At 32.7% G+C, this 22,989-nt stretch overlaps 3 protein-coding genes and 1 long non-coding RNA gene across 5 annotated transcripts; 1 reads left to right on the top strand and 3 right to left on the bottom strand.

Annotated features, from left to right (window-relative positions):
* Positions 1-190: 190 nt before the first annotated feature.
* On the bottom strand, positions 191-1,005 carry LOC108846270 (uncharacterized). The gene is made up of 2 exons (XR_001948624.2): positions 514-1,005; positions 191-432 (listed from the first exon to the last, which is right to left on the bottom strand). It is a non-coding gene; the product is annotated as an uncharacterized LOC108846270 (long non-coding RNA).
* A 2,776-nt stretch (positions 1,006-3,781) lies between these two features.
* LOC130509746 (WRKY transcription factor 55-like) lies at positions 3,782-10,070 on the bottom strand. Of its 2 annotated transcripts, XM_057005929.1 has the most exons (3): positions 9,577-10,070; positions 7,627-7,758; positions 3,782-4,397 (listed from the first exon to the last, which is right to left on the bottom strand). In XM_057005929.1, exons 1-3 carry the CDS (start codon positions 10,032-10,034, stop codon positions 4,046-4,048), a joined length of 942 nt encoding a protein of 313 aa, XP_056861909.1. In that variant the 5' UTR covers positions 10,035-10,070; the 3' UTR covers positions 3,782-4,045. The 2 variants fall into 2 exon arrangements, with proteins under 2 accessions (XP_056861909.1, XP_056861910.1); XM_057005930.1 differs by lacking the exon at positions 7,627-7,758 and having other exon boundaries at positions 9,577-10,061.
* A 1,859-nt stretch (positions 10,071-11,929) lies between these two features.
* On the top strand, positions 11,930-17,213 carry LOC108847573 (uncharacterized). The gene is made up of 21 exons (XM_018620848.2): positions 11,930-12,239; positions 12,433-12,531; positions 12,645-12,796; positions 13,013-13,085; positions 13,234-13,356; positions 13,445-13,553; positions 13,646-13,725; positions 13,868-13,949; positions 14,132-14,271; positions 14,369-14,479; positions 14,591-14,707; positions 14,809-14,898; positions 14,993-15,046; positions 15,187-15,261; positions 15,356-15,431; positions 15,534-15,633; positions 15,715-15,784; positions 15,870-15,937; positions 16,030-16,142; positions 16,345-16,596; positions 16,691-17,213. Exons 1-21 carry the CDS (start codon positions 12,114-12,116, stop codon positions 16,972-16,974), a joined length of 2,394 nt encoding a protein of 797 aa, XP_018476350.1. The 5' UTR covers positions 11,930-12,113; the 3' UTR covers positions 16,975-17,213.
* LOC108847572 (pentatricopeptide repeat-containing protein At2g40720) lies at positions 15,937-19,891 on the bottom strand. Its single transcript, XM_018620847.2, has 2 exons — positions 16,300-19,891; positions 15,937-16,203 (listed from the first exon to the last, which is right to left on the bottom strand). Exon 1 carries the CDS (start codon positions 19,741-19,743, stop codon positions 17,188-17,190), a length of 2,556 nt encoding a protein of 851 aa, XP_018476349.1. The 5' UTR covers positions 19,744-19,891; the 3' UTR covers positions 15,937-16,203; positions 16,300-17,187.
* Between the last annotated feature and the right edge of the window lie 3,098 nt (positions 19,892-22,989).

Raw genomic sequence — 22,989 nt, forward strand, 5'->3', positions numbered from 1 at the left:
AAAAAAACCGTGTGTATACGATCGTGACATTTTTCCCTGTGACTTTTCGTGACTAACATTGTCACGATTTGTTACCGATCATATTTTGTGACTAATTCAGTCACGATGTAACACCGGTAAACTATGTGACTAAATAATCGTAAGTCACGATATTATCGGTGACTAATACGTGACTATTATTAAAAAAAAATTAAAAAAAAATTAATTAATTATACAATAAAATACACAAGTATAAATACATGTATATATACTTATTGAAATATACATATGCATTATATAAATATAAAAATACATATGTAGATCTACACTTCCCGACCACCGCAGGTGACCGTCTCCGGCAGCATCTTCCTTTTCTTCTCCTCCTTCTTCCTCCTCCTCTTTCTCTTCTTCCTCCTCCTCTTTCTCTTCTTCTTCCTCCTCCTCCTTCCTCTTCTACAAAATATACACAAAAGCTGTAAGCAAATCTCAGATCCGAAATCAAAATTGCCTAAACGACTACACCGCTTAGATTACCGGAATGGAGTTAATGCCGACGCTGTTGTATCTGGGAAGACCACGGTTGCCTCCTCCGTCGTCAACCTACCTTCTCCCCCGCAAGCTTCTATGGTGTGTTCCGATGGCGACGTCAAAGGACCTTCGCAAGCTCTTCAGACATCACCACGTCCTGCAAAAAAAACTGATTCAAACTCAGTCAAATACAATGAGGAAGAAATACATAGAGAGGTTATTGATTATTAGATTAGTTATTGTTTTTTGAAGAAAGCAAATGAACCGAGATGGAGAGGGAAAGGGAGACATAGTAGCTTAACTTTGCATAGGAAGAAGAAAGAACACGCGTGAGAGGACAGGAAGAAACACAAATAAAGAAATCTGGACCGTTAGATCATTTCAATCAATGGTTAGGATAGCAATCCATCACCTAATGGATTGACCAATAAGAAATAAGAAGGACATAGAAATGAAAGGAAAAAAGTAAGCGTAAATACTCAATGCGCTACGTGTTACCTATCTGATTTTCGAGCGAGGGATTGAAAAGAAGTAAGAAAGAAAGAAAGAGTCAGTGACAAAAAAAAAAAAAGAAAGAGTAATGTTTTTTTTTTGTAACTGGACAAATTCTTTTTTGAGAGAACAAGTAATACTTTCGTATTAATTGTATTTGTAAAATATATTTGTAAAAATATAAATATATAAATAAAAACTTATTAATTGGATTTTATTTTATGATTTATTATTGAATTTTACTGATACAAAATTTAAGGTTTAAGGATTATGTTTATAAGTTAGGGTTTGAGTTTTGGAAAATAGAATTTGAATTCTAGAATTTAGTGATGATGTTAAAGGATTTGGCTAAAGTTTCAAAAAATGTTTTAGTGGATATGGTTCTAAATATTCGTATACATAATATTATATATTGATGTTAATCATAAATTGTTTAAAGTTTAATATTTGAACTTTGTGATTTGAAATTTGGGGTTTGGAGGGTTTGGGGTTAAGTTGAAAGTTGGGGGTTACAAGTTGAAAAGTTATTTTTACAACTTTTCTAAGGGATAGAGTTTAGTTTTTGGTTATGTCATTACACTTAGATTTGTTATATTTAGGGTTAGAATTTTAAATTTATGTTTGGGGTTTAGTGTTTCACTTAACACCAACATTGTCACGTTTCAGTTTTATGTCTATTTCGTGACTAAAAAGTCACAGTTTTCACACATTTTTTTAATCGTGTCAAATAAAACCACAAACAAGTTATACCAAAACATGAGTATCTTTTGTCACGAAGCTAAAGTGACAAAACGTGTCTTATTAGCCACAAAATTGATACGGTTAGTCATGTTTACGTCTTTCGTGACTAACTATGACTTTTCCATGTCTAAGTAAAAAAATGACACGATCATTTGTGACTGCACCGTGTCTATATCACAGTTTTCTACTAGTGACTATACTGTTATAAAATAATAGAGAATAAAGTGTCTTCTCTGTGAGAACTCCTTCTCTGTCGGCATAGCAAATGCACACGATGAACAAAAGGGCAAAACGAAGGCCAATGCATATGGTGAATAGTGATGGTGGAGGGACCAAAACATCCACTTGAATAGCTAATTTTGACACTGATCAGACCCTTTTTATTATTTGGATTCTATAGTCTGTAAAAAAGGACAACAGCAAAAAGGAAGAAACACCAACAAGTTCATGCCAATTTGTGAGATATTGACAAAATAAAAATTTGCCCCCTGATTTTAATTTATTATAAATATAATGATAGTGCATTATTTCTGTAAGAAAATGTACCTTGTACTGAAAAAGTGTGCACAACATATTCTGGATATTCTAATTACTGTCCCTTTTTCCTTTGCGTCAAAAACTCTGATTACTTCATGTTCTATTTCAGAGTCAATTATATCTCTTTAAAGTAAACTTGAGATGATTTTGCTAAAAACAAAATTTGATGAAATGAGCTCCTTTTGGAGATTTGTATGAAAATAGGGACCTTTTAAAGGATATCAAAAAAAGTTCTTAAAATCTTTATGTAAATAGATATTTTGTCACTAAAACTAAATATCAAAACCCTAACACTATTTTTTTAATTAATTTGAAGTACTGGCATTGCATTGAAAAAAAATGTTCTCAGCACCTTAAAAACAATTGATTTTTTTTCTCTAATAATTACGTGCTTTTAAAACCGGATCTGCTAGCGAACCCATAATTTTTTTGGTTCAAGGATTATTGTGGTTCAACAGGGTTTTTTGATCGGGTTCAAATTGGTTTATAATGAATTTAGTAATATCTTTTAATAATATGCATATTCTTACAAAAATAGATCATAATATCAAATAAAATGTTTCAATAACCATAAAATTTAAAATAAGAAACTGAAAATGTAATAGTTCAAATAAAAAATAAATAAGAATAAACACATTTAAACTAGTTTTTGTGTTTGAATTTGGTGAAAGTTGAATTTCTAGATTATTTTCTTCAGTTGCTAAGTACATTGAAAAAAAAAATCAAAGCTTAAACCACAAGCAAGAAAAAACAGTTCATGCCAAGTAAGGCTTCGAATGGTAAACGATGTCCCGTACCGCAACATTAACAAAAATTTCTACATATACCATATATCTATACGTTTTTATAACTGTTAGAACCGCACCGCAACTAAACCCTTGTCATGCACCGCTCAATCCGCAGTAACCATTCGGAGCCTAAGTTTTGATTGCTCGTGGAATGACAAGTAAAAATAAATTAAGTACTTTGTTCTGTTATAAATTATACAAATTTTGAAAAAGGTAAATGTTTCAATTATTAAAGCCTTCAACAAAATTTATCAAATAATATTTAAATAAAGTGAAAAGTAGACAAAAAGAATACCTTGCCGTGAAACTTTAAATTTGTGAATCTTGTGACATGAATTGCAGAAACGTCAAAAAATAAACAGTTTACTAAAAAAAGAACAGCATAATAAAAAAAAAAGACGAGACAATGATACTTTATTAATTTTCAAAAAAGTTACTTTTACTTTAAAAGAAGAAAAATATTTTTTTATCAACAAAATTTTAGTTATATACGAACCAAGATTTGGCCGGTTTACATTGTCATTGGGTTTTGGGTTTTTTAACGGTGTAATATAAATTTTTAACCGGTTCAATTTTAGTTGAATTTTGACATTAACCCAATCCATGTTGGAATCCGCTTCGTTGTTAACCCCGATCTGACCACCGGTCCGGATTTCAAAACTCTGATTTTCTTTTAAAACGTAAACTTGTCATTTTTATTATCACCTGAAAATATATGCTAGTTTGAATATTTATATTGAGAATGAGAAGAAAGCTATGGAAACAATTTAAATAAATACAGGGTTGAAACAACCCTTAGTAACAGAACACTTTCAATTTCGTAAAAGCGAACTAGTTTAAAAGAATTGGTTTCCCATCAGATCCCAAACCAGAATCACGTGTAATATGCAAAACTTGAATAATTAATAAATTAAATCAAACATGTTCATTTTTTTTCTTGAACATAAACATGTACTCCTTTCTCTGTAGATATGTGAATCCTATTTGTCTCCGTCGCCGTCTTCTGGCCTCCGGTAAAAGTGATTATGAGGAGGTGGATCATTGCAAGGAAAAATGAAATCCATGTTGGCTCCACTCCCGCTGCTACCGAACATCATAGCTTCGGCCATGTCGAAGAACGGACCATAGTCAACGGGATGGCTAGTTGTGGCAGTAGTTGCAATTGGAGCGGTGGGGGCAGCGGTAGATATGGTGGGAGCGGTTGAGTAGATGTGGCAAGTGTGTGAGCCACGGTAAGTGACTCGGAAGGTGAAGGGATCATCGTTGAGGCGTTGGACTTGCTTCTTGGCTGGACAATTGTATAACTTTTGGTGGGTGCATCTATAGTACGCCCTGCACAATCATTTATATACACGTATATATATTTGCTTTAATTTCTTTATATGTGATTAGGACATGTTTAAACTATTCCAACAATATGATAAAAAAAAACTAGGTATTAATGAACTAAGAAAGAGATAATCCCCTATATATTATTTTAGGAGCACTCATAAAAAATAACCTTTGCTTGATGTGTTATTTACATATTGCCATTTCCTAGGTGTCACTCCCACATTCACTCTCATTCCTAATTTGATAAAACTCTTGACTTACTAGAATTATTACATAGTGTGCCACTGATATATCCCAAGTTAATTTTGATATTGACCTACTACTTAATTCTACGAAATCAAAAGAAGTGTATTCTTCATCTGTATTAATTGAAAGACGTGATTGTCTCTGATATGGAAAGTATATGTTTCACTTAGTGCCAAATCCCATCTATATACTATATTTAACTGCGTATTAATCATTCAATTTTTAAGCAAACGCAAATCCTCTTTATACTAAAATATGAGCATTTTTAAAAAGTAAGCTTATGGTCATGTTTTAATAACGAGAACTAGATTTTGACCCGCGCTTTACAAGCGCGGAATATTTTACGATAAAAAATTTCACTAATAACTTAACAAATATTTTGGTAATTTTTAAAGAGTGTGTATTTAAAATATTTTTGCATTTAAATCAATGTTTTTAAATTCAACCCGATTGTGATTATATCCGTTATCCGGAGATCTGACAATTCAATTTTTGGTTTTAAAATATTCATATTAAAAAAATCACTAAACCTCGAGACTAACCGATTGAACTGATAGATGACTGATGGATGACCGATATGTAATCTTATAATCCAAATTTTAAAGTTTATTATTTTGCAATTTATGAAATTATGACGTTTCTACAAATTTTAAAGATAAAATGATAGATATAAAATAACTAAGATTAATTATTGTATTGTCTGGAACATTGATAGTAGTATAAAAATATATTGTTTGGAACATTGATAATAGTATAAAAATAAGTATATTGTTTGGAAACATGGATAGTATTATAAAGAAAATAACATTAGTGATTTAATGTAGGTTTAACTATAAAGTATAAAGGTGTATTTAATTTAAAAACTTACAAAATAAATGTTAGGTCCAACATAATATTTCTGTTTTAATAAGATAGATGTCATTTCTTAGGTGTCACAACCACAATCACTCTCACACCATATATTTAAATACCTTCTTTTTACTAGATTAATTACAAATCATGCCATTGTATTAAATAGGTGACTCATGATCATATATTCTATGCTTTGTATTAGTTCGATTAGAAAAACGAACAGTCTATGTTACATTACATTCATTAAACAACCTTTACCTCTTCGTTATATCATTTTAGAGTCCGTAAATAATTCGACGGTGGAAACAAATCATTCAGAAATCATTGACATTCACGTTAGCTTTGTACATTCACGTAGGAAACCTACTCCAACCATAACTTCATTTCAATGGTTCAATATATAAATGGTAGCAGAAGCACACATAAAAATCATCTCAAACTCAATTTCTATTATTTTGTTTTTTACAATAATAGATATGTTATAGTTGTTTTGGTTTATAGGTGCAAAGTATGTTATATATTTTGCATTGTATACGGATATATATATATATATATATGACATTATTTGTGACATTTGTTTTGTTTATGGACTCTGTACTAAAGAAAAAATCTATTATTGGTATTTACATTGTTTTTTTTGCCACTGTATATATATATGGTTACTCTTAAAAAATGCTCATAATTTAATATAAATATAAAAGGGGATTAACAAAAATTGGTAACAATACATTTATCACGGAATCTTAAGTTTGACTTTTTTATAATTCCATTGTTATTAGTAGGAAATCCGGCTAAAATCATATATACAAATGCAAATCATACCTAATTTAGATACAATTACGTCGTTGATTAATATTTACAACTTTCCTCAAACTGTAACTTTAACCCCACGAAAATAATCATATCATAGCACTTTGAAACATTATTCATGTAATATAAACTTTCCTTTATCGGTAATAATATTTTTGGTAAGAATATATCGGTTTTAATTGTTAGAGAATTTGACCATTGTTCACGTGATATAAACTTTCCTTTATTTTTGTCAAACCCATACCGCAATCATTAATGTAAAGATTTTTTTGCAAACCTGATTTATTATATATATCGAATAATACGGCAAGTTTATAATTGGTTATACGCAAAATTTACGTAAAAATTAATGACGAATATTGTAACAATTATGGCGATTTTATTACTAGAGATTATTGCTCGACGAGTCATAGGACCTATTTAACTCCCATTGCCGAGTTGATATCACCCCAGCACAGCCAACTTCTTAAATCATCCCTTAGCAAAAACATTCTCACAAGAAAAAGAGGTATATCATTTCTTTTAGTAAAAAGAATAAATAAGTGTGTTTTGTTTGGTAAACTAGTTCTTTGTGATGTCTCTCTATAGGATTGGAAATCATGAGTTCTCAAGAAAGCTTTTATATCATTTCATATTTTATTTTTCTATTATCTATGTTTCTTTAGTTATTGCAGTCATCATTTTATTATGAAAGCAATTATTCTATTGCCTATGTTTTGTTTTATCTTAAATTTATAATATATAGTTATTGTTTACTCCTATTGATTTTTTCCATAAAATATACTTCAATTGAATCTAACCAATTATATAATCTTTTCGAAAAAATAAAATAACATTATATATACATGTACATTTTCCGTCTATTGGATCAAAATACATTAAAACTAATAATAATTTTGACTAACTCACCCCGTGCAAGGCACGGACTATCACCTAGTGATTTGTGTTATTTGATAACGAAACCTGAAAAAAATGTATTACTTTATAAGATCGAAGTTTCAACTTTCAACTGAATTTTAATAATATGGCTATTTCGTCATTCTAATAAAACGTTGGTGGTTGAGACTTGAGAGACTGATTACAACATGTTGATGTGATGTAAATGTGTATTTCTTGGTTACTTAAATAACTAAATGGACGCCTTTTGTGACCTTGATATAATTTCACCATCATATAGATTTTTGACTACTTGACGATCAAAAGTATTTTTCTAGAATTCGTTTCGGTCTATTAATCAGTAGTGTAAGTAGTTAGTAAAGTTTTGTTTTGTTTTTTTACCATTCGTAAGATTACTTACCTAGGATACTTTTTCAACATTTACCTAGTATACGTAGAACCAAGAATTTCCTTTTGACCATATTTACGCCAAGTATGGTTATCGTCAGGTGGTAGATCTGTATTTCCTGACCTTAACGCCGCCACCAACACCGTTTGTTCTTCTCCTTCGTTTTTCCTACGTACTCATAAAATCTACATTAATTAGTACATATGGTACACCTTATGTATTCTATAGAAATGTTGGAAATTTGAAACTTGAAATGGACTAATAGACCATTGAATTCTAATAAGATTTAGTCTAGTGAAAAATATTAAAGAAAACTTATTAGATGCATTTTATCCATATCACAATTCTCAATTGATATACGGACAACTTTCAGAACGCCCGTATTTAATAATTCATTTTCTAAAGCTACCATCTAGAATTCTAAAAATATCATCAACTCTAGGTTTAAGAATGAACTAGATCTTGACCCGCCCAACCGGGCGGGTATTTATTTTATGTTTTTAGTTTTTATTTATAAATGATATATTTGTAATATCTAAACATAAATTTAGATTGAAAATTAATATTTATAGTTATAATAAAAATTAAAAGTTTAAAAAATATTTTGATATAAATTTTAAATTTCTAATTAAAATAATATAGAGATGGGTCATAATTTTTTCCAATTCCAAAATCTCAGCATTCTTAATAACAAATAAAATAATTTATAAATACATAAAATATATAAACATATTTGAAATTAAAATAAATTTGTTAAAAAAAAATCTTACGCCATTGTTGTTTATTTCTATAGTTTGACCCGTGGCCGTATAAATATTTGCTTTCACTTCAATTTTTTTTTATCCTAATGATATAATATCTATATATATATATGTGTGTGTGTAAATTAATATGTATTACATAATTGTTAGTATAACATTTTTTTTTAACGTCTGAGTCGATTATTATCGATTAATTATGCTATTACAACGATGCGAATATTACAAAGACGATTTTACAGCCGACAATCCTACCACCATGTGAGAATACACGCCTGACTGCACCACTCTGAGCCGTCATATGAGATCCATGTTCGATGGTACGCCATGCACCAAGCTGAAAATCTTCTGTAACTTGTTTCTCCATAATCTGCATAATTTGGTATTTTCTGGGGTTTGAATCCGAGACCTCCGGATGTAGAAACAATTGAACCATTGATCAAACCACTGGACCAATGGGCTTCCACCATTAGTATAACATTTTAAAACAAATTTTTTATTTATTACTTTAAATAATTATATTATGTGATTTTAATCATCTATTATATTACAGTGTATAATATAAAAATATAATATTTATAACTAATTGGACTTATATTATAAAAGTGTTATACTAACAATTTATAAATAAAATATTTTATATTTTATTTATATGATATATAAATTGATTTGGATGTGTGATTTTTATTTTATTATTTTTACTAATAAATATTGAAAAATATTAAATGTTAACAAAAAATCTATAAAGAAATTTATTTTGGTTAAGATTCATTCTATTAAAGAAATTTATTATTTAAATTAGGAAAAGACATTAAATACTTAAATCTATCATTTAAATAAGGAAAAGACAAAATTCTCTACTATCTTTGTTACCAGACAAAATTTAATTTTTTAAGGATTCATATCCCTATTACCAAACAAAAGCTTAAAGTACTTCTACTTTAATAAGATAGATGGTTTTGGAATACCTTATATCCAAAGATGAATGATTCCAAAATAAAGAACAAGTCAAAAATTATTATAAAAGATATTCTGAATCTTTAGAAATAGTTACTAACTATTTCTAAACCTGTAGTGTTTTTGGCACCATTTCAAATTTTCAAAGTTGTGGCATTTTTGAAACAAATACTTGGTTTTATAATATTTTACGGTATCAATTAAGAAGGCTTTATGTCGTTTCTACCACAAAAGAAAATATCAAAACTTATACAGCGTTTCTACTTTTTACCTTCTACGTTGCCTTGGCGTGGATGAACCGCTACCTGAGCCACCGGATCTTTCCGTAGCCATCAAATTTCGTCCGCCGTCACCCTTAACAGCCATGAGCTGCCTTTGAGTCACGGCTTCAGTTCCCTGAGATGACGTGGACCCGCCATACCTTAACCAATACTCCTGCATCAGACCCGGTTCAATCTGCATTAGCATCTGGTCTGAGCAAGCCGCAATCGCCGGTTTAAGTTGGTTCATTGCGGTCTCCGAGTTCCTGATCACAAGGACTATCTTCAACCGCTCTTTTGCATCACAAAATGTCTTTGTGATCTCGTCAAGATAGGTGGACAGAGCTTCCGGTGACTTTTCCTGCAAGCTTGACTTAAGCTCATCAACAAGTTTCAATCCACGGAAGATAATTGACATTACCTCTTCCATTTGTACCTTACGTTTATGTTTTTGGTATGAGTAACACATACATTAGGGCATATATATAGACTAAGAGATACGTAAACAACGGTGAGCGCCAACAGTTAACTTCGATGTTGGTTCCAAGTCTATTGAAATTCTTAACATGCAGATTATTCAAAGATTGTGATTGTCATTTTCTTAAGTCGACATCATTTCTTGCACTAAGTTTTTTTTTTATACACTCTATCCGCTAATCCGATCAATTCATGTAAGAAGGAATTTAATTCTACAGTGTAAACTTTTTCGAGAGATCACCACATGGCTTGCTTCTAATTTGAAGTGCTTTCCGACTATGTCAAAATTAACTATATCGCATGATACCGGAATACAAGGCCAGAAGTCGAATATATATATTTTCTATACAGAACTATGATTTTGTTTTAATAGAGGCTGGAATCCCGTGGGAGTATTGTATCTGTGATTTTGCACTACTTATTTTAGCTAAAATGAATTGAATTAATATTCAATTAATCGACAGGCAAAGTATGTCCAAAATTCAAGAACAAGCTTTAACCTTTTCTTTCTCGATGATATTAAACCAAACTGGAAACTTTTAGCCTATTCCACATAAGGAAACAACAATTTTTTTTTCCAATAAATGTATGAACTATTTCTTTGGCAAGATCCCGACCGAAGATCTAACCCATTGACCCGGTCGGAGATAGTCGACGTAGCAAGGGCTGGTTCGTGTTCTTAAACACACGGCAGACGAACTGGTAATAATATTGACCAAGTCATGGTCTTCTATGATTTAACAAATTAATTATTTTTTTTTGTTTCCTTTCTTCAAGATTCAATGTTAGAAGATTTTCTTAGAAGTCTAGACGACGACTTGAAATTTCAATGCTGAAAACTGTTGAACACTTTTTTCTTAAAGTGGCCACACATCAGTTAAGAAGTTTCTAAGGCGTTGAATCAACTATAGCTACTTTTGGTAAATTTCTTAACAACATCAATGTAGAACTAGAAGTTTATTCTTAGGGCCTGAAACATGTATTTAGTCTAATTAGCACTTGATACATCAAAAATATATTTGAATAATCTTCAGTTATCTTTTGATCATGATTGTAGAGTTTATCAAAGTTTTCATTCAGCTGTTTTGAAATATGAAAATGATTCAAATAAGAGGTTTCTCTAATGTTTATAATGTATTTTAGAAAAAAACTTCTACAAACCTTTTTTTCCTTTTTCTGTAAAAAAGGGTATTCAATTGAATTGCATAAAGACAAATACAAGAGTCATGATCTTATTAGACCAGGCAGTTCCAAAAAGAAGATGAAAGCAACATATGGTTTAGAATATTCTTAAACAAGTAGACTAGATTTCTACAACTGTTTTGTTCTAGATTACTATAACCATGCTTCTTTAGTGTTCAATATTCTTGATATTTATGGATACGATCGACCCCATATATACAACAAATCAGGCTACTCCATTATGCATTTTAATGTTTATCACTTTGGGTTGAAACTCGACACATTACTCGTGTAGATCTTGGTATTTAGTGCTAATCTTTGACTATTTGACAAAAAAAAGTGTTAATCTTGACCATTCATAATGAAAATAAATAGTAGATGTATATTTTAAACCCTATTTTAAACATTTCACCAAAACCAACAAAAATGCACACGATTGAAATAAAAAGGAGAGAGTTTGGGCTAGAAAACCAAATTAAAGGAAATTTTCATATACCCGAAAGCAAAAACTTGGAAAACATTTAACCGCCCAATCCATGAATCGACCCTAAGCTATATAACTAGGCCCACATGTAATAAAACAGCACGAACTGTAAACATCACGTCGTCTTGTGAACAAATAAACAGCACGAATTGTCAAATGAAAACAAGAAAACGGCGATAAAGCCAGCCAGTCCGCTCAGGTCCGATCATAACTCCGACGAATTTAAAGTAGCAAAAACAAATCTCAAATCTGCAGATCGAATTGAAGAATAAGAAGAAGAATCATTAGAAAAGGAGCTTCCTTTGTTCGTTTCTGATTCCATATAGATCCATCAAAAAAGCACAAACCTTCTTCGATTACTGCTGGGTGTTTGAGAACGGTATAGAGAGAGGAGGTGAAGAAGAGATGTTCAAGTTTTTGAAGGGAGTGGTGGGTGGATCTGGGACGGGGCTGAAGGATCTACCTTACAACATCGGTGATCCTTACCCTTCTGCTTGGGGCTCCTGGAATCACTTTCGTGGTACCTCCAAGGTCCTCTCTCTCTCTCTCTCTCAAAGTCTGCATCTTTCTCCTGTTTATTGATTAGCTGTGTAATCGATTTTTGTTCTTGTTATGTGTTACTTTAGAGTCTCACGTTGGACACTATGTATATAAGCTTTGATGGATTTAGTTTTTGATACACAGTCTCTCCTATCATGTAATATATGTTGGTTGGTTTGTTCAGGATGATGGATCTCCAGTTTCGATATTTGCTCTTTCTGGGAACAATGCTCAAGATGGCCATTTGGCTGCTGGTAGAAACGGTGTCAAGCGCCTTCGTACTGTCAGTTCTCTCTTCACTCTCTCTCTCTCTCTCTCTTAATCTTCTCTGCTTACTTACGGAAACTTTTATATAGGCTCGATTATATCACCCCCCAACCAATTCCTTTTTTGCAGGTGAGGCATCCAAATATACTTTCTTTTCTTCACAGCACCGAGGTTGAAACTCACGATGGTTCTACTTCCAAGGTTACCATCTACATTGTCACTGAGCCTGTTATGCCCCTCTCAGATAAGATTAAGGAGCTTGGCTTGAAATCCACTCAGAGGTATATGATTTTGAACTCTTCTAATGAGCATCACCGAATAGGCCATGGATATATAGCTTGCACCAACACTTTAATCTACTCAAACAAATCATGTCATGTCACAGTCTTATATGTCTTTTCCCTAATATTGGATTTGTCATTTGACCTTATCATGTTTGCCATTGTAATTTTGATCATATCTGAAACTTTGTTCTCACTATGAATATCTGGCTTTAGGGATGAATATTTTGCACTGGGGCTACACCAGATAACTAAAGCCGTGAGCTTCCTGAACAATGACTGCAAACTTGTAAGTAGTTACTTCTTATAAAATTACTGTTTTTTAACTATTTAGGATATTATTTTCTTGTTTGGTATTGTAGATATCATCTTCAATTTGTTATGACAAACTTTGAATCCTCACCACATTTATGTTTTCCTTTCCATTCTCTCAACAGGTGCATGGAAATGTTTGCCTGGCTAGTGTTGTTGTGACACCTACTTTAGACTGGAAACTCCATGCTTTTGATGTTCTATCAGAGTTTGATGGGAGCAATGAATCTGCAAGTGGACCTATGCTGGTACTCTTCTTTCACTCGTCAATTTTATCTTCACTCCGGAGTTTGTTGCTTCCTTTTCATCTTTTCTAAACTTATTTTCTTGTTTCAGCCATTTGAATGGCTAGTAGGAACACAGTACAAGCCAATGGAAATGGTGAAATCTGATTGGGTTGCCATCAGAAAATCTCCACCATGGGCCATAGATTCATGGGGCTTAGGTAAGATCTCCATGGACTTAAATGTAATATGTAGCTGGCCAACATGAGTGCAATTCTTTCATTGAAGCCCTTTACTTCCTCTTTTTTTGAAGGTTGTCTTATTTATGAACTCTTCTCGGGCTCTAAGCTTGGAAAAACAGAGGAGCTGCGTAACACTGTCGGCATTCCCAAGGTTTGGCCGTCACCTCATCTGGAACTTCTTCAAATACTCGCTATGTGTTTTTCTCCGAAAGTTTTGATGGTTTATGAGTTTGTATGACTTTAGTTTCTAAGAGCTGGCTTTCATTTCAGTTTGAATGTTTGTTTTCTCACAGTCTCTGCTTCCAGATTATCAGCGTCTCCTAAGTTCCATGCCTTCTCGCAGATTGAACACCTCAAAACTTCTAGAGAATGGCGGTAATCTTTCCTATCTTGGTTACAAATTTGCAACTTACATTAGTTTATTTTCGCTTCTCGGTTAGTTTTTTCTCTGTATTTTTGTTTTGACCCTCTCCTGGGGTTTTGAACGTTTGTATCTCTCATAGTTATCTTTAACCATATGTCATTCTCTTGCTACTTATTTTTTTGACATATGGCAGAGTATTTCCAAAATAAGCTGGTGGACACCATACACTTTATGGATATCCTCAACTTGAAAGACAGTGTTGAAAAGGATACTTTCTTCCGCAAACTACCAAATGTTGCTGAACAGCTTCCACGGGAGATCGTGCTTAAGAAGGTGTGAATCTGAATTATTGGGTAGTAAGAAAGTAGTTTGCCTTTTGAGTATTATGGTTTAACGTTTTGTTACTGACTTAACCTTGTGGTTGATGCAGATTCTTCCTTTATTAGCTTCTTCCCTTGAATTTGGTTCAGCTGTTGCCCCTGCATTAACTGCCTTACTCAAGATGGGTTCATGGTTATCAGCTGAAGATTTCAAACTCAAGGTTGTTCATGTCTTTGTTAAAACCCTGTAAACCACTCAGTTGGATGTACACTTCCATTTGAATATTTTTCTGTCTGTTAATTGCTGAAGTTCATCCTTTCTATGAGTTTAGGTGCTGCCAACAATAGTCAAGCTTTTTGCTTCCAATGATCGAGCAATTAGAGTTTCTCTTTTGCAACATGTTGATCAATTTGGAGAATCAATGTCCGGGCAAATTGTTGATGAACAAGTAAGTTTATTTTATCTTCTTTCGCTGTGGGTGCTCGGCAGCAATGTAGTCTTGTTGCATGCTTTGATCATTAACACTGACTCGACTGTACTTCTTTGTAGGTATACCCTCATGTTGCTACTGGATTTGCAGACACATCTGCCTTTCTACGAGAGCTGACTCTTAAGTCAATGCTCGTTTTAGCTCCAAAGGTAGATTTTATTCTTGCAACTTTTTCCTTTGTTTTTCATAATCCAATTTATTCGTGTCTAATATTACATCTCTTTTCTCTTATTGTGGCTGCAGCTGTCTCAGCGTACACTTTCTGGATCCCTCTTGAAATACCTTTCCAAATTACAGGTTTGTTATCTGCCACCTCAATAAAGCTTTGACCAATTTTTTTTCCATGTTCCAGTAAACTATTACCACCTTTCTGTTAGCTTTGTTGATGGTAATTTGTTATGGTTCGGTGTGGTTTAAATTTTTTATGTTATCCTCAGGTGGATGAAGAGCCTGCAATCAGAACCAATACCACTATATTACTCGGGAATATTGCCACCTACCTAAATGAAGGGGTTAGTCTTCACTACCTTCGTTGTTCTTTTGACCTCTATTGTTACCTCTGCCGTTTTGTTTTTGTTTGTGCCTGATCATGAAAGTATGATGCAGACAAGGAAAAGGGTTTTGATTAATGCTTTTACAGTGCGTGCCTTGCGGGATACATTTCCACCTGCTCGTGGTGCAGGTATATAGGATGTTTTTGGTTCTTTTTCATTTGGCCTGGGATGTTCCTGCTGTTATCTTGTTTCCATCTTTCATCATCTCAGTAGATTTTACTTTAACGCAGGTATTGTTGCATTATGCGCCACCAGTACCACTTATGACGACACTGAAATAGCAACTAGGATTCTTCCAAATATTGTTGTGCTTACCATTGATCAAGACAGGTGCCTTGTTTGAGTACTTTTCTTGTCTAGTCTTCTCACTTGGCCAAAATGCAAATAATTTTCTCTCATTTTCCTTAATAGCGAGGTCCGAGCCAAGGCATTTCAGGCTGTAGAACAGTTTCTTCAGATACTGAAACAAAACTATGAGAAGGTAAGTAATAATAGCTCTACCGAACTCTTTCCTTGAGATATTTTGGGAATAGAGGATAACTGAGTTTTGTTTGGTTTGGTAATAGACAAACTCTGGAGAGACCGGAGTCACTGGAGGAGCCTCAGCTATACCTGAGACTGCTGGTCTGATCGGGTGAGTATAGTCAAATCAGATTAAATAGATGAATTACATATGTGAGCATTGGTCATTGGTACACTAACTGGACTATCTACTTATTCCTCTAGTTGGGCTATGAGTTCTTTGACTCTCAAGGGTAAGCCAGTAGATCAACCGTCTCTTGCTTCTTCTTCTTCGGCACCATCCCTAGCTTCTGCAGCCTCAAATGCTACAACCACAGGTACACTTGAGATCACTTGCCATACTTTTTCTCTTAACCATGGAAGTAAATTTATGTGCAACTGCAGATATATAGTAAAAGAAGCCTTAATTATACATTCGATTATGTGATAGTTAATCAAATGTGCTTATAAGCTATTTCATTCATTTGTCAATACTTTTTTCTTTTCCTATTTTGTTTATTTCTTGTAAATCTTCTTCAGCAACGGAGGCTCCGAGTGTCAAAGCCAGTCATCATGCACGTTCCAACTCGGACTTCACAGATCAACCAGCACCACCATCTCCAACATCAACAGATGGTTGGGGAGATATTGAAAATGACATTAACGAAGGTCATGAGAGCGACAAAGACGGTTGGGATCTTGATCCGATTGATGAACCAAAACCTGCTCCAGCTCTCTCAAACATTCAAGCAGCTCAAAAACGACCTGTGTCTCAGCCTTCTAGACCTCCAGGTACCAATCTTTAGTCTGAATCTGTTCCCCCAACATAGTTTTGTTAGTCTCTTAAAACTCAATATGGCTGCGTTAAATTTATTGCTTTTTGTAGCTACAAGCTCAAGACCAAAGATTAGCACGGCAAAAGCAGCTGCGAAATTGGAAGACGATGACATGTGGGGATCCATAGCTGCTCCTCCACCTGCAACTACTTCAAGACCGTTGAACTTGAAGAAGACAGTACAGTCTGATGATGAAGACCCTTGGGCTGCCATTGCTGCTCCACCACCAACCACCAGGGCAAAACCTTTGTCTTCTGGTCGTGGCCGAGCAGCCAAACCTGCAGCTCCTAAACTTGGTGCCCAGCGCATTAACCGAACCTCATCTGGAATGTGATGAACACTAGAGGAAGAAGATACAATGTACATTTTTTTGAGAGCATCTCCAGAAGACTCGAGCATGAAGCAACCAACAATCTATTTGTGATATCATTCATTTAATCCCCAAAGAATGTCTCTATTTTTACTCTACGCTGCCAGAGTGTTTTGTGTGTTTCTGAGAAGTAGGAATGATGTAAAGACACCATTCTCGGAATTACATTATCTTTGTTCAAGTCAACTCATCTTCATCTGTCATGTTACTCTTTAAGCTATTCAATACACTGAAGATCCCAGACGCCATTAGAGAAGACGAACCTCCTGAAAAGAAAACGTGAGTGAGATTGCTCACTTCAATCCAGCTACAACCTGGATTTTTTTGCAAGCCTTTCTCCTTCATCTCTCTCAACAACTTTGCAGCTTCGTTCTTCAGTCCTGCTTCCATGTAAAGATTAATCAACTGAACATAGTTACCACCTCTTTCCGGTTCCATCCTCAACAACTTCTCAGCAGACAATATCCCAAGCTCTACATTGTGATGGGTTCTTGACGCAGATAAGAGGCAGAGCCATGTACTACTGTCTGGCTCAATAGGCATTGCTTTTATGAAACTGTAAGCTTCTTCTAGGTGACCTGCACGTCCAAGAAGATCCACCATATTTGCATAATGCTCCATTTTTGGTTCGATTCCATAGTCTTGTTTCATGATCTCAAAAATGTTTTTACCCTCCTGCACAAAACCGGAATGACTGCAAGCTGAAATCAGAGACAGGAACGTCACATCATCTGGCGACTCTCCTGCCTTCTTCATCTCATCGAACAGACTCAATGCTCTATGACAATCTCCATGGGATCCATAACCATATATCATTAGGTTCCAAGTGATCAGGCTTTTATGCTCCATTTTCCTGAAGATATTCTCTGCATACTTGGACAACCCGCACTTTACATACATATCAATCAAAGCGTTTTTCAGGTGAGTATCTGAAGGAATGTCGAGTCTTAATGTATAACCGTGTAGACTCTTCCCTTTAAGCAAGCTTGCAGTTGATGAGATTGCAACAAGGACACTTGTGACGGATACTGAATCAGGGAAGACACCGTTATTGAGCATTAGACTGAAAAGTTCTATGGATAGTTCAGGAAGGCTGTTTCGGCTGTAGCAAGATATCATGGAGTTCCAGGCAACAATGTTGTCCGTTCTCATGCTTGTGAAAACTTTGAGAGCCGTTTCTGGTAAGCTACACTTGGAATACAGATCTATAAGGGAGCTGCCAACAAAAACATTCAGCACTAGACCAGTTTTAATCATTCCACCATGAACTTGAAGGCCAAGACTGAGAGCCTCTGATCCGGCGCATGCGTTTATAACACTTGTCATAATATCAGAATCTGGTTTCAACCTATCATCATCATCTTTCATGGACCCAAAAACTTCCAGAGCCTCTTGGAATTTCCCATTCTTGCAAAGTCCTGAGATCAGGGAGCCCCACGCAATCACATCTCTCTCTTCCATTAATTTGAAGACTAAATAAGCATCAGTATCACATCCGGATTTAGAGTACAGAGTGACTAAAGCACTCTCTATTGCAGGTGTGCTTTGTATTGGTCTCTTAAACAACTCCGCGTGGACTGATTTTCCATAGTCATACAACCCTAACATGCTGCAACAGGCGATAACATTTGACAAGGTAAAAGAATCAGGCAAGACACGATCCTCTCTCATCAAACTGAACAACTCCAAAGCACAGTGCCCATAACCATTCTCTGCATAAGCTGCAACCATCGCGTTCCATACTTCAAGTCTTCTATCCAAAACGCAACTGAACACAGTCTCTGCCTCACCAACCATACCGCACTTTGAATACATTAACAATAAAGAAGTACAAACATAAGGGTCATTGTCAAGTCCCATCTTCACCACGTCGCAGTGTACCTGTCTCCCGAAACAAAAATTCTCACTTCTACCACATGCACCAAGAACCCCGGTGAAAGAAGTGGAAACAAGCTTGACACCGTTACTCTTAGCAAGCACATACAACTCCAAGCTGGATTCACAGACCCCACTATCACCAAACCCAACAATCATCACATTCCACAGTACAACATTCGACTTATCCTCAACCTCCAGAAACAAACGCCACGCGTATACCCCTAACCCAAACTTGAAATACATATCAATCAAAGCAGTTTTCAAGAAGGAGTCCTCACCTAACGAGTTCCTCAACATATACCCATGAACCTGTTTCCCTTCCCCCTTCCCAAAGTCTCCTCCTTTACACAAAACACTCACACCAATGGACAAAGAGAAACCATCAGGTCTCACACCCAACACCACCATCCGACGAAACAGATCAAACCCATCCTTAAATCTACGAAATCTAAAGTACCCATCAATCAAAGAGTTCCAAACCGTGACATCTCCGCACTGAGACAAACCGTCGAACACCTGGACGGCGTAACCCAAAGATCCACACTTTACGTACAAATTGACGAGCGAAGTTGCGACGAAAGGATCGTGCCGCAAACCCAACACGATGATCGAAGCGTGGAGGGTTTTGCCGTATCCGAGGTTTTGAAGAGCAGAGCAAGCTTTGAGGAGAGAAGGGTATGTGAAGACGGAAGTGTACAGTGGAGAGGAGTTGTCATGGTTAGTGTATAGATGCAGAGCTTGTAGATACTCTGCTTTGTGAACCAAGGCTCTGATTCCGGAACTGAGAGAAGCAGGAGAAGTGTAGGATTCGGCTACAGAAGAGACTGTACGACGGATGTGATTTGTGAAACGCATATCTGCATCGTAGTCGTTAGCTTCCTTCCGATAGTTCAGCGCAAAACCGGTTTAACCGATTTTGACTTTACTCTAACAAAGTCAATGGATAAGCATTTGTTGTTAACTTGAAACTCTGAACACGAACACACAAATGTTACACGTAAATTTTGATTTGATTTGGTATGTCTTTCGACTGGAATCGAAAATTAACTCAACGAAGTAGATCAAATAGTAATATAAAATATTTTTTAAAATAAAATAAATCACAAATACTAATATTTTTAAAAATAGATATACAATTTGATCTGTTATATATCTAAACAATTTTATATAAATTTTACAATTTTTTTTATTAGATTTATTATATTAGTCACTAGAAATTTAAAAGTAAATTTATTTTATTTTTGTAATAAAATATAAATATTTATTTATTTTGGATTTTTATTTATTTTAAATTTTATTTTATTTGTATTGATCAAATTGAATATCTGATTAAATTGGATACCTGATTAAAATGTAAAAAAAAATTGGATACCTGAAATAGCGAATATCTATATAGTTACAAATCAAATCAGATCGTATAATTAATTATTCAGATAAAAAGATTAGATCACGAAACTTCCTAAAACCTGGATATTCGGTCATTTCACATCTCTACCGATAATAACTAAAATCTCTTTTCTACTATGACGCTTTTTATATTCTTTTTATCAACATTAGTCAATTTTCTACATAATTTTTAGCTTATTCTATGATAGTTTGTATAAGTGATAATAGATTGCAATGTGATTCAAATCATAATTCATCTATATAACAAATGAGAAGTCACTTAAGTGACTTTTAATTAAGTATCAATTATAGAAGAAGTTAAAAACTTATTTTTTATAATTTGATTGCTTGAAAGATTTTCAATTATTTTAAAATGATCTAAAATAAAAGTAAGTCTAGAACTAATTAGTATAACTTACTAAATAATTTAAATGATATTACAAATAATAATTTAAGGTAACTAATTGTCAAAATTATAGAAAGTGTAATAATGTTTAATTAACTCTTTATATATAGATATATATATACTACAAAAATAATTAATAGAACATAATTTATCGAAATCGAATGAGTTCATATCCTTATATAAAACATTATATTCGTGTATAAAACTATAATAATTATTTATGTCTTGTAATGTCCATATATGTCTTATAAGTCATTTATAAAAACTTTAAAACATTTGGAAAATTATATACCATGGCTTACAAAATTATTTTATCATAATTTTAAATTATTTATAAGAGTGTATATAAAAATAGAAAACTCACTTATGTGACTTTTGTTAACTTGTCAATAATTTGTGAAGTCTTAAGAAATCGTTATAGTTTGCTTGGTCGGATAATTTTTAATTTATTTATTTTAGTGTAGATTTAAAATAAAAATAAATATGTAGAACCAATTAATATCACTTGCCAAATAATTTAAATTATATTACAAATAATGATTTTTCAAAAGCAATTTTTGAAATTATAAGAGAATAATAATGTTTGATCAATTCTTTTTATATTTATAAACTACAAAATATAATAATATAAATTTTATAATTTTAATTATTTTAATTAGATCTAAAATAGAAGGTAAGTCTAAAACTAATTATCATCACTTTCAAAATAACCTAAATGATATTACAAATAATAATATATGCTAGCTAATTTTCAAATTATAGAAAGTGTAATTATGTTTGATAAATTCTTTTTATATTTATATATTACATAAGATAATAATACAAAACAATTTATAAAAATCAATATAATGATTTCATCTTCGTATAAAAATTTAATCATATCTATAGTAATTATTAATCTCTTATAATGTCCATATATACTTTATAAATAATTTGTATGTGAAGATTGAACGGATTATATTGAATAGAACATGTGAGAATTTTAATTAAAAAATGTTTTGCATTTAAGCCAAATAATAAAATGAATAAGGTAATGTTATGATTGAAAAGAATTATAAGATGCATTTTTGATTCATTGATTGTTTGGTTTGTATTACTATTTAGAGAGAGAAAGAAATAAATATTTTGAAAAAATATGTAAAAAGTTAGGAAAACATTAGCAAAAATTTAATAAAAAGAAGGAAATAATAATGATTAAAATAAAAAGAAACCGGAGAAGATGCATAATATATGTTTGAAAAGTTATTTTGTGATGATTACATATATAATTCTACAAGCATTTGTTGTTACTAAATATTCAGTAGTTACTTTTTACATCAAATTTATAGAAACTTTATGACATTTTTAAACGTAATATATGTTTTCATACAGTATTTATACCTGCAAATTTGTAGGCAACCGCCTAGTTTTAATGCACAAGCAGTAACAAACTTTTAAGTTTTAGGTTTAATTATTGTATTAGACCTCGGTCGCGCAACCACGTGAGTGTTTGTTTCATTTATATTTACATATTATATTTTGTGTTTAATCATTAGCGATATATAATATAAAACATTTATAATATGAGTCTCTAATGTTGCTGACAAAAAAAAAATAAACATTAAGCATATTTTCAAAGTGTATATGACTTATTCAAGTACAATAGTGTTATCTTTTAGTTGCTTGTCATCCAATTGATTATTTCAAACCGTCAATTATATTTGTACTTATTATATTTTATTTTATTAGAACTTTTGTGTTGATTATTAGAAGTTATAATATATGTCAAATTTCATAAACATGAAAATTATTTCATTTCCAATATATTTTGTTGTAAACTGAATGATAACGTATTATGGTGTATAAATTGTCAATTTGCATATTTAATGTTCGTAATTTGATAAATCGTGAAATGAAATGGGCCACAATTATGGTAGACATAGTTTATGTAAAGCGGCTTATTGTGTTTGTAATATATAAATTATATATATTGTTTGGCATAGGCTATGTTTCAGAAAATAATAAACTCTTAGTGACACAAATTGTAATATACCATGTAAATAAGATTAGTTTCAAAATGAATTTTCTCTTTTAGTAGTATTTATATTTTTTAAAGATATAGTAAGATTTTATTAGATTTACAATCTTAGAAAAATCTGTAGAATATTTTTTTTTTTATATTCTTGTAATAATATAGTATTAAATGATAGGTATATGGAATAATGACTGTCTAAGGATAGGCCATTTTTTAAAAAATCACACATGAAAATAAGTTGTAACTTCTGTTTTAATATACACAAGATACATTTTTTTAAAAAAAAATTAGTTTA

This window comes from Raphanus sativus, chromosome 3 (assembly GCF_000801105.2).
Source record: "Raphanus sativus cultivar WK10039 chromosome 3, ASM80110v3, whole genome shotgun sequence".
NCBI classification, from domain to species: Eukaryota; Viridiplantae; Streptophyta; class Magnoliopsida; order Brassicales; family Brassicaceae; genus Raphanus; species Raphanus sativus.

Bases quoted from the DNA above. Each gene is read 5' to 3' on its own strand.
- LOC130509746 (XM_057005929.1), bottom strand. From the start codon at position 10,034: ATGTGTTACTCATACCAAAAACATAAACGTAAGGTACAAATGGAAGAG. The intron at 7,759-9,576 runs GTAAAAAGTAGA...ATGAGTACGTAG, and splicing joins ACGCCAAGGCAACGTAGAAG to GAAAAACGAAGGAGAAGAAC. The intron at 4,398-7,626 runs GTAAATGTTGAA...ATGATTGTGCAG, and splicing joins CTTGGTTCTACGTATACTAG to GGCGTACTATAGATGCACCC.
- LOC108847573 (XM_018620848.2), top strand. From the start codon at position 12,114: ATGTTCAAGTTTTTGAAGGGAGTGGTGGGTGGATCTGGGACGGGGCTG. The intron at 14,899-14,992 runs GTAGATTTTATT...TTGTGGCTGCAG, and splicing joins TGCTCGTTTTAGCTCCAAAG to CTGTCTCAGCGTACACTTTC. The intron at 15,785-15,869 runs GTAAGTAATAAT...GTTTGGTAATAG, and splicing joins TGAAACAAAACTATGAGAAG to ACAAACTCTGGAGAGACCGG.
- LOC108847572 (XM_018620847.2), bottom strand. From the start codon at position 19,743: ATGCGTTTCACAAATCACATCCGTCGTACAGTCTCTTCTGTAGCCGAA.